The 14,773-nt window shown below is 40.8% G+C and overlaps 1 protein-coding gene across 1 annotated transcript in view; it reads left to right on the forward strand.

Annotated features, from left to right (window-relative positions):
• Window positions 1-10,627, forward strand: part of Spag9 (sperm associated antigen 9) — a 116,492-nt gene extending 105,865 nt beyond the window's left edge. The window contains exons 26-29 of the mRNA XM_013036727.1: window positions 2,010-2,123; window positions 4,622-4,798; window positions 5,899-6,048; window positions 8,692-10,627. Of these exons, the coding sequence (XP_012892181.1) occupies window positions 2,010-2,123; window positions 4,622-4,798; window positions 5,899-6,048; window positions 8,692-8,807 (557 nt within the window). The 3' untranslated portion in view covers window positions 8,808-10,627. The remainder of the gene's footprint in view (window positions 1-2,009; window positions 2,124-4,621; window positions 4,799-5,898; window positions 6,049-8,691) is intronic.
• Window positions 10,628-14,773: the final 4,146 nt, after the last annotated feature.

The following is a 14,773-nucleotide window of genomic DNA, read 5'->3' on the forward strand; positions in this document are numbered from 1 at the left end:
GCTCAAGGCCAGCGCTCTACCACTTGAGCTACAGCGCCACTTCCGGTTTTCTGGTGGTTTTTTTATTGGAGATAGGAGTCTCACGGTCTCTCCTGCCTGGGCTGGCTTTGAACCACGATCCTCAGATCTTAGCCTCCTGAGTAGCTAGGATTACAGGTGTGAGCCACCAGCGCCCGGCTCAATTACTACTTTTTGTTGGCTACTCTCCCCCTAGAAAGGGTGACTGTCCTTTCCCTGCTAGATAAACTTGTGCCGCTTAACTGGGTTCCCTGTCTTCACTCTAGTCTGTTCTCTGCATAGTAACAAGTGTGCAAAAATTCACTTGCCTTAATGAGGTCATGCAAACTACTCTTATTGCTTACTTTCTTCTGCCCACATTGACTCACCCCTTTCCAGACTTTCTTATGTGCTATATCCTCTGCCTAACAAATTCTTTCTCATCTTTTCTTCTTAGCTTTCAGATCATAGCCCATAAAACATATCCAGAAGAGACTTTTGTTTCAGTCTTCTCATACTTTTCCTTCATGTGTTTATTAATATGATTATTATTATTATTATGTGATTCTTGTTCATACCATGAAGCCCCTGAAGGGCAGGGATGTCTCTTGTCTTGTTCTCCACTGTATTTTTAGCACCCACTCGTGTGCTATGTAACTATTAGGGATGTCATAGAGGATTCCTTTTATAACAAAAGGTTGAGGCAGATCAGTGTTTTTTTTTTTAATATCTTTTTTTTATTTTATTTTATTTGTGAACATACTGTACAGAGGGGTTACAATTACAGGATAATGTGTACATTTCTTACCAAGTATTGCAGCCTCCTCCTTTGGTTTACCCTTCACATCCCTTCCCAGCCTCCCCCCTCCCCCCAGATCAGTGTTTTTTTTTGTTTTTGTTTTTTTTTTGGTCCAGTCGTGGGCCTGAACTCTGGGCCTAGATGCTGTCCCTCAGCTCTTCAGCTCAAGGCTAGCACTCTACCACTTGAGCCACAGCGCCACTTCTGGCTTTTTTCTTTTTGCTTATGTGGTGCTGAGGAATCGAACCCAGGGCCTCAGGCATGCAAGGCAAGCGCTCTACCACTGAGCCACCTTCCTAGCCCCAGATCAGTGTTTTAACCTTTACAGAGTAATTGCTCTTAGAGACTGACCATAGCTGCTCATGCTCTTCATATAATGGTGGAAGTGAAGTCTCCTTCCAACACTGGCTCTGTGGTCAGGCCCTCAATTCTTGGCTTGAACTCTGAGCTTGGGTGCTGTCCCTGAGCTCTTCAGCTCAAGGTGAGCACCCTACCTCTTGAGCCACAGCACCACTTCTGGAAGGTGGTTAATTGAAGATAAGAGTCTCTCACAAACTTTCCTGCCTGAGCTGGCTTTGAACTCAGATCTCAGCCTCCTGGGTAGGATTACAGGCATGAGCCACCAGCGCCTGGCAGACCCTCAATTCTTACAAGTAGAACTAATGAAGGACTGATATTGTTGTCTTAAATGTATTATCTGTTTTGTCAGAATGTCTTTCAAATCCCTGAAAAATATTGTCAATTATGAAAATTCTTTTAAAATACAAATATGTTTGTTCTTGCTAAATTATTAGGAGGCTCTAATATTCTAATATTTCTAAATTGTTTAGAGCCTACGTGTATAAACAAGTAAAATGTGTAGGTTTTGTTAGAAAAGATTTTTTTTCATGCAAAGAAAGCCAGAGCTTCATCAGCTAATAAAAACATTTGTTTTCCCAGTCTAGTAAATTAGAAGTTTGTGTTTTGGTTTGGAGTTGCAGTACCTCCCTCTGACTCATAATGTAATGCCATCCACATTTTAAATTTTCTTTTACCTTTAACCCTGACTTAGCCAATAGGTGATAAAGCCAAGTAAGAGTTCACTTTGAGGTTACCTTCCTTCAGCAGATATTTTTTCTCTGTTGTATTAAAGCTGCTACTCTAATGGATTTTGAATCTAAAACACTGCTTCTGACTTTTCAATAAAATGTTCTCATTCTTCCCTCCTTTACAGGTACTGGAAAACTGGGCTTCTCTTTTGTAAGGATCACAGCTCTTATGGTGTCTTGCAATCGTTTATGGGTAGGGACGGGAAATGGTGTCATTATCTCCATCCCGTTGACAGAAAGTAAGTGTGCTTCTAAATAACTGTCCTGGGACAAATAAAATGTCAGGAAGTAATTGTATCTAGAATTCAGGAGGAAGGAATTGTTTAGATACTGGCAAATCTGTAGTAACTCAGAAATTCATATTAGTCTTTGACTCTTCCTATGAAATTTAAGAACGTCAGAACCACCATTTATAATTCAGTGTTCTTCATAGGAAGAGTTCTTTTGCTCAATTCAGGAATCACAACCCCATTTCATCTTTCATAAAAAGGGCGAAGTCTTATTTTTTTTTCAGCTCTATTATTAATACCAGTATCTAGAAACACTACCAGTTATCCTGTTAGTCATCATAATTTTTATATCTCCTTAAAAACTGGCTTTAGGTTTTCCACTTGCCACATTTGAGGTTTAAAAGTAAGTTGTAGGAGAGATTTTTCAGAAGCTAAGCAAGACTTCCTTGTACTAAAGATAGTAATCTATTCTCTGTGTGAAAAGAATATGGTTTATTATTTTTGTGAACAAAATGTACCTTTCTCATGCTATATTCCATTACATTGATCATCCATGAAGTGTTTTTGTTTTGTAAAATGCATGGGCTGACATTGTTCAAGATGCACTGTACTCATAATCTGATTTGTTGAATTGAAACCCCTTTGCTTAAAAAATAAATTTTAAAAATGCAGGGACAGGGGCTGGGAAGGTGGCTCAGTGGTAGAGCGCTTGCCTTGCATGCATGAGGCCCTGGGTTCAATTCCTCAGCACCACATAAGCAAAAAGAAAAAAAAGCCAGAAGTGGCACTGTGGCTCAAGTGGTAGAGCGCTAGCCTTGAGCTGAAGAGCTGAGGGACAGCACCCAGGCCCAGAGTTCAGGCCCCATGACCAAACCCCCCCCCAAAAAAAATAAAAAAACTAAAAATGCAGGGACAGGGACTAACATAGAAAAAAAAAATCCCGTAATAAAAAGATAATACTCAAGCCAGGTACTGTTAGCTAACATCAGCAGTCCTAGCTACTCAGGAGACTGATATCAGAAGATCATGGTTCAAAGCCAGCCCAGGCAGGAAAAAAACTCTTATTTCCAATTAACTACCAGAAAAGCCATAAGTGGAGCTGTGGCTCAAGTGGTAGAGTGCCAGCCTTGAGCAAAAGAAGCTCAGGGACAGTACCCAGGCCTTGAGTTGAAGCCCCAGACTCACACCAAAAAAAGAAAAGAAAGATAATGTTCACCTTAGAGTCTTTCTACACACATACACACAAAGAAAAAATACTATAAAGAGAAAGCTTAGCAATCAAGAAATGTACCACATCAAGTTGTCAGGGGTTTGATTCACTTTTTACTAAAACGGCTTTAAAATTAGGGAGGAAACAAAATCATAGTAAAACATTGATTTTTTTTGTTTGTTTTTTGGCACTGGGGGTTTGAACTACCACTTGAGCCACTCCTCCACCTCAAATTGCCCTTTTGAGCAGAGTTACTTTCTAGAGGTCTTGGTAAGAACTTAGCGCTTGGTATTATGCCAAGTTGGACCCTGTTAATTTCATTAGGGGCCAAATAGAGGCTGAGAGTGGTGGCTCACAGTAATGCTTCTCCTCCCTGTCATGCCCCTCTCCGTGTCCCCTTTCCTCCTTTCTCACTGTAGCCGTAATCCTCCACCAGGGACGTTTACTGGGGCTGAGGGGTAAGTGCAGATCCTGAACCAAGTCTGTCCTCCCTGGCTTCTCGCAGACACTGTGAGGCCGTCCCCTCTTCTCTAGAACCCCCTCTTGAATGTTCTTCAGTGTCACCCACTCGCAGTCAGCATTGCAGCAGATTTTTTTTTCTTTTAACATTTCTTATACGGCCACCAAATGCTCAGCAGCTTAGTCTATTTATCATCTTTCGTTGCAGCTGAACTTTCTTTCAGACTTGTTTTCTCTCCAGTAAAAACATGAGACATCTTTTAAAACTGCCATTAATCTACATTATTTACTCTTGTTACCAATCATGTCTCTTTCACTCACTTACCTGTGGATGGGGGATGTTTTGTAAGTCTGGTCACTCCGCAGTAATCCAGCAAACCATTGGCCTGGAGTAAATGAGAGCTACTCTGTGGTGTTGGCTTTCCCTGCCCCTTCAAGGGACTTCATCTTATCACAAAAGAGAAAAATATACTCAAGTGCTTTAGACTATATAATAGCTAGATTCGTTAAATGAGGACTGAAAAACAAAAAAACTACCCAAACAGACAAACCTAACATTCAAATGTTTTCTTTTGTTCTAAAAAACTAATAGATGTGTTTAAAACATAAGCTTAGTTATTGCTAGACTGGCAAAATCCCCTACTCCATTTACTGAAGTACTTAAAAATAACTAGCATGCTGTCTTTTTTCCAGCTTTGCCTTGAATTGGCGTTGCTGCCCTTGTGTTATGTCAACTGGCTGTAGCTTTTAGATGATGTCCTAAGGATTAACCAATAACCTCTTACATCATTACTATTTTCTGGAGGAAAATACTTGGTATTTAATTTTTCTATTGCAGCAAATAAAACCTCAGGAGCACCAGGTAATCGTCCTGGAAGTGTAATTCGTGTCTATGGTGACGAAAACAGTGACAAAGTGACACCAGGGACATTTATTCCCTATTGTTCAATGGCACATGCACAGCTTTGTTTCCACGGGCACCGGGATGCTGTGAAATTCTTTGTGGCAGTCCCAGGTGAGTTAGATTGCTTTGTTGTGGTAGTCCATGTAATCCATCTCTCTTCTGTCTTCCATTGCTTTACTGCTAAGTGCTAGTATCACAGGTGATCTCAATATACTATACAAAAGAAGCTCTGTATTGAAAGTATGATTGAAGTGCTATAAGGTATTTTTTCTTATGAAAAATGATTTTCTTTTTCCTTCCAGAATTAAAATTTTTTGGGTATGATGATACACACATGTACTCTCATTACTTGAGGGGTACAAGAAGGATTATGAAAGTTTGAGGCCAGCCTGACCTATGTAGCAAATTAATAAACTGGGAGAGAGTGATGGAAGCCATGACATTGCTCAGGAAAAAATGCATTCATCACCTAACATAGGAAATGGCAGCCCTCTGTATCACCTTAATAATAACTTTTTTTGATTTTTTTTATTGTGAGAATACTGTACAGAGGGGTTACAATTATATGGGCAAGATAATGAGTACATTTCTTATCAAGCATTGTTGCCTTCTCTTTGTTTCCCCTTCCCATCCCTTCCCATCCTCCCCCCACCCGATCCCCCTCTCACCAAAGTTGTAAAGTTCATTTTTCAACATAACGACTTGTACATCTCATTGTTGCAATGGGTCCACCTGTATCCCTAGTTAAACGATTTGTTTTTGCCCTTCCCCTCCACAAATTATACCAACGTCAAATATAACTTTTTTTTTTTAAGTAAATAGACCAGGTGCTTGTGTCTCACACCTGTTACTCAGGAGGCAGAGATCTAAGTATTATGGTTTGAAGCCAGCTTGGACAGAAAAGTTCATGACATTCTGTCTCCAATTAACTAGCCGAAACACTGGACAAGAAGTGTGGTTCAAGAGGTGGTAGGCCAGCCTAGCAAGCATGAAGCCCTGAATTCAAAGTCCAGTACTGCCAGAAAAACAAATTCAAATTGGGCCCTTATAACCTTATGGAATTACTTTCTAATAATACAGAGAGTTGTCAAGCATTCCTGATGCTTTGGCTGTGCTTTTGATATATTTACCTTTTTATTTAACTCAGAATATTTTCAGTATTCCCTGTCTTCATCAGTGACAAATAATACTTCTGCTTCTGTGTATACTAGGTCAAGTCATTAGCCCACAGAGTGGCAGTCCTGGCACAGAGCTAACAGGTGACAAAGCAGTGTCATCCTCTCAGGAGTCCGGCAGCCAGACACCTGTGAAGTCTATGCTTGTCATCAGTGGAGGAGAGGGCTACATCGACTTCCGGATGGGTGAGTCGTTGCTTCTGGGAGCTCAGCTTCCACTGTGATTGAGGAGGTGGATCTTCACCCACAATGAATGAGAAACTCAGATGATGATGCCTACGTACTTTCCTTAAAATTTCTGGGAAAAAATTTTTTTTCTTCTTCCTGTTTGTTACATGTGTGTATCTATATAAATGTATGTGTGTGTCTATATACACACAGAAGCGGCAAGTCTGGAAGTGGAGTAGGGAAGAACAGTGTGTGTGAGCTGTAAATCACTGTGCAGATACAGAGCTCATTGATTTAAAAAGGTACTAAATGGTTGTAAAGAATGTAATACTGAGCCGGGCGCTGGTGGCTCACGCCTGTAATTCTAGCTACTCAGGAGGCTGAGATCTGAGGATCGCGGTTCAAAACCAGCCCGGGCAGGAAAGACCGTGAGACTCCTATCTCCAATAAACCACTAGAAAACCGGAAGTGGCACTGTAGCTCAAATGGTAGAGCGCTCGCCTTGAGCTGAAGAGCTGAGGGACAGCGCCCAGGCCCAGAGTTCAAGCCCCACGACCGACAAAAAAAAAAAAAAAAGAATGTAATACTGTACAGTGACAGATACTTGTTTTATTTATTCAATTTTATATTTTCATTTGTGTGTGTGCGCACACTCATGTGTACTGGTGCAAGGGCTTGCACTTGGAGTCATGTGGTTTTGCTTGGTTGAGCCTCACCTCCTTCTGGCTTTTTTTTCTTTCCTGATTAGAGATAAGAGTCTCAAGGATTTATCTGCCTGGGCTAGCTCCAAAGCTCAATCCTCAGATCGCAGATCTCCTGAGTAGCTGGCTATAGGTATAGTTACATTGTAAGCACATGTTTATATTTAAGTTGAGAAAGTGAATTTTGCCCTGAACATGTTGCTTTCTATATTTTGACATTGCTGTGAGAAGCCTGAGGGGGAGGAGTGGAGCTACTAGAGAAACATGCATATATCCAGGGTTTTTATCTACTACAGTTACTCAGCCAATCTATGTGTGTATACTATTTTTTTATTTATCTTTTTGTCCAGTAGAAGTCAGGTGGGGGTACATCACATAATTCCAGTAGATCAATGGACTACCTTTGTTTCCTCGGGTATACATTTTTAAGATTCTGCTGAAGAATTCTTCCCACTAGATAAGTTTTTATAGGCTGTTCCACAATAGCCCTGTTGTGCACAGCAGAAGTAAGTGATATGTGCTCGTGGGCAGGAGGGTCCTTATGCCTGTGCTGGGCCTTGGAGAGTGGGGTCTGTGATCAGGACTTGTGCCCTGCAGAAGGTCCTGAAGCCTCTTCATTTTTCCATCTTCATCATGAAGATGTGTGTGGCAGGAAGTGAGGGTTGCTGGGGGGGTGGGGGGAAGAGGAGAAAAAGCTAGGATAGCAGGTGATGGATATGCCATCTTACAGGGTCACAATTTGAATTTTTTTTTATTTTTTTTATTTTTTGGTGTGGGGCTTGAACTCTGGGCCTGAGCGCTATCCTTCAGCTCTTCAGCTCAAGGCGAGCGCTCTACCACTTGAGCTACAGCGCCACTTCCGGTTTTCTAGAGGTTTATTGAGATAAGAGTTTCACAGATTTTCCTGCCCAGGCTGGCTTTGAACCACGATCCTCAGATCTCAGCCTCCTGAGTAGCTAGGATTACAGGCGTGAGCCACCAGTGCCCAATTACAATCTGAATTTCTTATGCTTAGATGAGTTACCTTTGAGAACTGTCATTATGTTAATAAGCATGAGTTATTTGATTTTAGTTATTTGCTATGCTACCTTTTAATGTCTGCATATTCAATCTCAGTCTTTTTGTTTTGTAACAGTTGTTGTGCCAACCTTGGGGCTTGAACTCAGACCCTGGGCATTGTCCCTGAACTTATTTTACTCAAGGGTAGCATTCTACCACTTGATCCAGAGCTCCATTTCCAGCTTGGGGGGGTGGGGGCGCGTAGGGTAGTTTATTAGAGATAAGAATTTCACAGGTTGTATTTGAACCATAATCCTCAGGTCTGGGCTGGGAAGGTGGCTCAGTGGTAGAGCGCTTGCCTTGCATGTATGAGGTCCTGGGTTCGATTCCTCAGCAGTACATAAGCAAAAAAGAAAAAAACCGGAAGTGGTGCTGTGGCTTAAGTGGTAGAGCACTAGCCTTGAGCTGAAAGCTGAGGGACAGCGTCCAGACCTAGAGTTCAGGCCCCACGACCGGACCAAAACAAAAAACAAAAAAAAACATAATCCTCAGGTCTCAGCCTCCTGAGTAGCTAGGATTACAGTCCTGAGTCACTGGTGCCCAGCTCAATCTTACTTTGAAATAAACTGTCCATTTTGAAGGAACACAGAATTGAATACCTTTGCCTTCTTAGCTTTCAATTTCTGTTGCCATCAGTATGAAGACATATTGTGATGACTTCCCAGCGTGGTACAGTAAGGTAGCCTTTATCAGTGTAGTGAGAAATGAACTTCTCAGAAGTCAGATAGTGGCTTGAGTGTATATGGGTGAAGATCTGCATCCTGGTATTGCTTCCACTGTGTTCTCTGCAATGAAAATCATATAAGCTTTGTGCCTCTTAGTCATGGCTGGCAATGAGCACTGTCTGATTTATCTCATTCTCTGTGGCTCAACCTAACCCAGTCTCCTTCTTATCTACTAGGTGATGAAGGTGGAGAATCAGAACTCCTTGGAGAGGATCTTCCACTGGAACCTTCAGTCTCCAAAGCTGAAAGGAGTCACCTGATAGTGTGGCAAGTGATGTGCGGCACTGAGTGAGCCCCTAGGAAACAGGCAGAGACGGGGAAGCATCTCTTCTGCATGGCTTATTTTCCCTTTTCCTCTTAATTTAATGCTCTTTTTGTGAAATAAGTTTCACCACATAATGTGTGAGCATTTTTTCCTGTTAACTTTATATTACAATATCTGTTTTTACCATAACAATACAGAGGAACTAGCTATTTTACTGCACCAGTGTTATAGGCAATTTCAGTATGTTGTGAACAAATCAAAGAATGTTTACTTTCTGCAAACTGGTGAATTACAGAAAGCAATCCAGATGTGGTTTACTCTGCCGCAGTCTAATGTCACTTACTTCATTTGATGGAGTCACTTTTTAGCTGTCACTAATAATGGAACTAATGGAAAAACTTTAAAATGAAGTTGTACCATGACATACAATAGTAGAGTTTTCCCCAATGTATTATAAAATTGACACACACTAACACCAGATTGATTATCAGGATTTATCTAAATGTCCCAAGAGGGCTAAAAGCTAATTGTAAATTACTTAACTTTCACTTTCAAAATTGACAAATCTTGTTTATATGGTATATAAAACTTTGTTTTCATCAGGTTTTGGGGGGTTTTATATTAAAGGAATTAAGACTACACTATTTAAATAAAAGTTTCCTGTTTTTCTCTTATTAGAGCTCCCTAAAGTATATGAGGCCTGCTTCTCTGAATATCCGGATTTGTTTTTGAGATTTGTTTCATCCATTTTCATACTGATACATTTAAGAAGAGGTTTATTGTTTAGAAAACTTAAAAAGATATTCCTGGAAGCTCAGAGAACAGTTTAAGTACTGGGAAGGTTTTTTTTTTTTTTAAAGGAAATTGTGTTTGTGTCCCTTTTAACAAAGGATGGTGGTATTCCATTCTGTTTTTTTCCATGTCTGTGGACTGTTCATGGGCTGCTTTTATCTGTTAATGAAAGTAAAACTGCCATTAACAGAGTGGTGATAAGAATCTAGCCCAACCAGATGAATCCAGAATTTGAATTGGAAATTTATTTTCTTTTGTTCTATCTGAAAATATCAAATTGTACTTGGTATTTTGGATGTAAATAACACATTGAAGCTTTTGCACTCTCTTAAGCTCAAGAGCCACCTTCAAAGAGAAAAAGTATGTCAGGAGGGAAACAAAGCCAAGATGTCACAGAAAAAGTCAGGGTGGACATTATATCTTTTCACTCACAACGTCCATTTTAAAAAGTACATTAGAGTCTGGGTTTAACTGATGTTTAATCATTTTTTAAACCATAATGTAGTTTTTTCCCCTTCAAGCTTCCTGAAAATGTTTGATTTATCATTTCTTATTCATTACTCTTTGCAAAGCTAAACATAAGTTTTTCTACTATTTTAAGTTTATTAACTTATAGAAACATATTCCCAATCATATCATTGGAAGGTCTGCTTCAAAGAAAAGAAAGCAAACATAGGTCTCTTAATTGTCTAGCATTCTTAAGTACCAGGGATTTTTTTTTCTGAACTATTATGCAAAGATGCCTGTAAAAAGAATGTCAGTGACTCATGCATTTATCTAATTAGATTAGATTATAAAGTACATGGGGCTTAATGAGCCCAAGGAGACTATAGGATCCATTTGGCCGCATGTTGTATAAGCACATTGTATACACAATAAGATTGTGGTCACTGTATGTTTTAGAAGGGAAAAAAAACCTGCTTTGGTAGAGCTATATTTACTGGATAATTTTGTGCTTGAGCTGTGTAGTCACTTTTGTTCAAGGCACAAAATGTTGGCCGCTTTGCCATAGCTTGTTCTGTCTTCATTTTAAACCAGAGCCATTTTTTTGGCAATACCAAAAAAAAAGCATTATGACATTTATTGGAAATGCTGTATAAATTAATAAGGACACCAAAGGATTTGGGAATGTTTGTCCCAAGAAGGAAGTGTCCTAGAGTCACACTACTCCTGTCCAGAAGCCTTCCACACATTTGTATGACCTGATGTAATTTAGGAAATCAGGAGCTAAAGATGGAATGAGAAAACTTGCAATAGTTGTAATTATTCTTCTTAAACTTACAGGGACATAAGTTTATAGTTATTTTATTCAAGGTTGTCAGATTATCTATGGCCCTGTTAATTAACTTAAGGGACTAGAAAAGACAAGAAAGCCTGTATAATTTTTTCTACAATTTGTTGCTTATGTTTATAATTTCATTTTAACATTTTCTACCCATTACTTCCCTTCCCCTTTCCCCAGTAACAGGTTTATACTTTTGTAATGTTGTCTTGGTCAAGGTGGTAACCTTTGGTAGAAATGCCAGAATGTAAGCTTCTTGCAAGCTGCAAAGGGCATATAAACTGCCTTAGCTACTACATAGGGCAGAAAGGAGGTCTGAGTATTTCATTGTCCACATAAAATTTCATTTTCTACATGAAGACATCAGGAATACTGAGAATTTTCATTTTGTTACATTTGGATTATATATGAAGTCAAACCATATAAAATTATCAGTGTTTGCCCATTGCTGATCTGCACAAATGGCAACCTCATACTTACTATAAAGTCTCCAGAAGGCAGAGGCAGAAGAAGAGTATTTTCTAGGAATTGAGTTGTAAGAGTGCTTTTCTGTAACTTGGGTGGATCTATATTGTTAAAATAGGAAAAGATTTCTTAAAAGTTACAGCTTGTTGCTGAATGTTGGTGGCTCATGCCTGTAATCCTAGCTACTCAGAAGGCTGAGATCTGAGGATCATGGTTCAGAGCTAGCCTGGACAGGAAAGTCTGTGAGACTCTGATCTCCAATTAAGCACCAAAAAATGCCAGAAGTGGAGCTGTGGCTCAACTGGTAGAGTGCTTGCCTTGAGCAAAAAAGCCCAGAAACAGTGCCCAGGCCCTAAGTTGAAGCCACAAGACTGGCACACACAGATACACAAAAAGAGCTGCAGCTTGTTGAGAGTCTGTAAGACATTTTAGCACAAAATATGCAGCACAGGACTTCAGATGATGTGTGTTTGCATAAGAAAGGGTTAAAATGCATTCCTTCTCAAAGTTGCAGTATTGATCCTTTCTAGTAAAAGCCTTCCTAAATTTAGGAAGATACTTTATGACATAGGCAGCCTTAATAATAAAACAAATTGTCTCATAATGTTAACTTTCCTGAAGAATGTGTATCTTGCCCATCTCGTGGACCTGAGTATTTATTTCCTATGAGTATTAAAACCATTACCAAAGGACTCAGCCAGGTCCAGGGTTCTTCATAATTGATCATGTTGAAAAAAAGACTGGTTTGATCCCACTTTATAACCTGGAAAGAGGAGATAAAATTACACACGGAAATCATAAATGCTTTTCTAACAGGGTTATGCTGTTCTGTAACACTAAATGTTTTTTCTCTTTCTCTTAAAATTTGTTTTATTAATTTTGTCCTACATTCTCAATATTTGAATATGTTTTAACCATTTATGTTTTAAAGTTGTTTTTTAAAAAAAATCCTAGATATCCAGAACTTTACTTGCCTCTAAAAAAAAAATGGGTTCTTGAGTGCCCCACCTGCTGTCTCTTAGAGGCTGAGGCTTCATTTCTGTGAGCAAAAAGCTCAGTTAGCAATGTAGTTACTTCAGTATTTATTTCTATTATGGAATCCCTGGGGTTCGGAATGTAACTTTGTACATGAAATATATATAAATATGTATATGAAACATGTATGAGTGTTTTTTTAACCTTTCTTGGGAGTGTAAATATGGTTTCCATCTAATATTCTGCCCTTGCAAACACATCATGGCTGAAGGTCAATAGTGGCATTTGGCCATGGGCCAGAGGTGAGCAGACACTTGTCTGCTTGGCTCCGCATTAGATGAGGTCTGGTCATGGACAGGGGGCTCTCATGCCAGGGAACAGCCAAGGTGAGGTGGGCTGCTTGCCAAATGACTTGAGTGGTAAGAGGCAGCTGCAGCATGGATTTTAATGACCCCACAAGCTTGTGATCCACTTGGCTGAGAGTGCAATATTCTGGAAGGAAGGATAGTTGTAAGGCTAATCATGTGGAGGTCCAATATGAATCCCCACTCAGGGCAGTGGTATTTGGTGTCTTGTCTTTGGTTATGCCTTCAAGAAAGGCGGGGCAGGATGTAGGGACAATCTGGCTGCAACCCCATTGATCACCAGGGTTGATTCGGCTGATCTGGCTGGCTAGGCAGATGTCCACTTCCACCTTCTCGACTCCATGTGTGTCCCTCCCAACACAGCATTCTTGTTCAAAGAGGACAACCATCCCTGATAGAGGAGAACCAACCTTTGGCCAAGGGTATACAAGTAACTACACTCCCCTGCCAGAACCTCCAAACATGCTCTCAAGAAAAGGGGGCAGCCAGGCGCTGGTGGCTCACGCCTGTAATCCTAGCTACTCAGGAGGCTGAGATCTGAGGATCGCAGTTCAAAGCCAGCCTGGGCAGGAAAGTCCACAAGACTCTTTTTTTGGGGGGGGGGCGGTTGTGGGGCCTGGGAGCTGTCCCTCAACTCTTCAGCTCAAGGCTAGCGCTCTACCACTTGAGCCACAGGGCCACTTCTGGTTTTCCGGTGGTTTATTGGAGATAAGAGTCTCGTGGGTCTTGGAAGGTGGCTCAGTGATAGAGCACTTGCCTTGCATGTATGAGGCCCTGGGTTCGATTCCTCAGCACCACATAAGCAAAAAGAAAAAAGCCGAGAGAGAGAGGAAAGAGGGGCACCAGGGCAATAAGGAAAGACATGCCAGGTGGCATAGTAGCAGGATGGCCCATCTGCTGTGGGCACAGTTATCTGTCCAGTGAGGTACAGGATGCTTTAGGATGTAACTACACTGCGGCTCACTCCTATTTTGCTCTTCTGTGCTGGAAACTGATCAGGGATACTCATTTTGGTTGTGTTAGGGCGCCAGCCTTATAACTAGAACTGTAGTAGCTTGTGTGGAACCAGCCTCAGGCCTCCAGTGTTCAGTGTGGGTAGAAAAGCACTGGCCATTGCAAGGACTCATCTTTTTCTTTTTCAGCAGTGGTTAATTGTTAAGGAAAGGTTTAATAGATTTCACAGACTGCCATAAATTAATGTGATTTCATTCTAAATTCATTTTCTTTAGGGAGACAGTGGTACAGTGAGAGACTGTGAACCTTCATTCTATCTGGGGCTTACCCCAACTGTTGCTTTAGGGGCTATGTTAACATAGTTCTTGAAACCACATTCTTGCAAGGTCAGAAACTGGCACATGTGTGGTACATGTGGTGTTTGGGAGAACGCTATTCTGGTATCTTTGAACTGGAGATCTCCAGTGCATCAAAAGGGAAGGTGACTGGGCACTGGTGGTTCACGCCTATAATCCTAGCTACTTGGGAAGCTGAGATTTGAGGATCATGGCTCAAAGCCAGCCTAGGCAGGAAAGTACAAAAGATGATCTCCAATAAACTACTTTAAAAAAAAAAGTGCTGGAACAGAGCCCAGGCCTGAGTTCAAGCCCCAGGAAGGACCAAGATGATCCAAAAACCATGACCCTGGCTCTCACCCTCTGATTCTGTGACCCCGCCTTTCATTCACCCAGGTAATAACAATACCTGGTAGATAGGATCAGACTACTTTGAATTCCAGTTGCTCAGAACAGCATTGTACAAAAATGAGCCTGAAACTTTAGCTCCTATATTATCACAGTGGTTTCCACTCACAGATAGGGAAAAAACGAAGTTATGATTTGCTTTGAGGCCCCAAAGGAAAAGTGAACAAAATTAGCTCTGAATCTGAGAAGATATTCACTTGCAAGCTGAAGTTTTCACGCCAGCCAGGAGAGGGCGGTATAGCCAGAATCACCCAGGAGCCATTTGCCAGGTCTTATTCCTCATTCCTCTCATCTTGGGAGTGTCAGACTCCACTGGTGTTTGGCAAAATAGTTACTGTGATGTGGTTGTGATCATTCCATTAAGAACATCTGCTTAGAAGAATGAGAGCAGCCCAGCTGGATCCCACATATCTGTTT

The sequence above is a fragment of the Dipodomys ordii genome, unplaced genomic scaffold, assembly GCF_000151885.1.
Source record: "Dipodomys ordii isolate 6190 unplaced genomic scaffold, Dord_2.0 Scaffold7, whole genome shotgun sequence".
In the NCBI taxonomy this organism is placed as follows: domain Eukaryota; kingdom Metazoa; phylum Chordata; class Mammalia; order Rodentia; family Heteromyidae; genus Dipodomys; species Dipodomys ordii.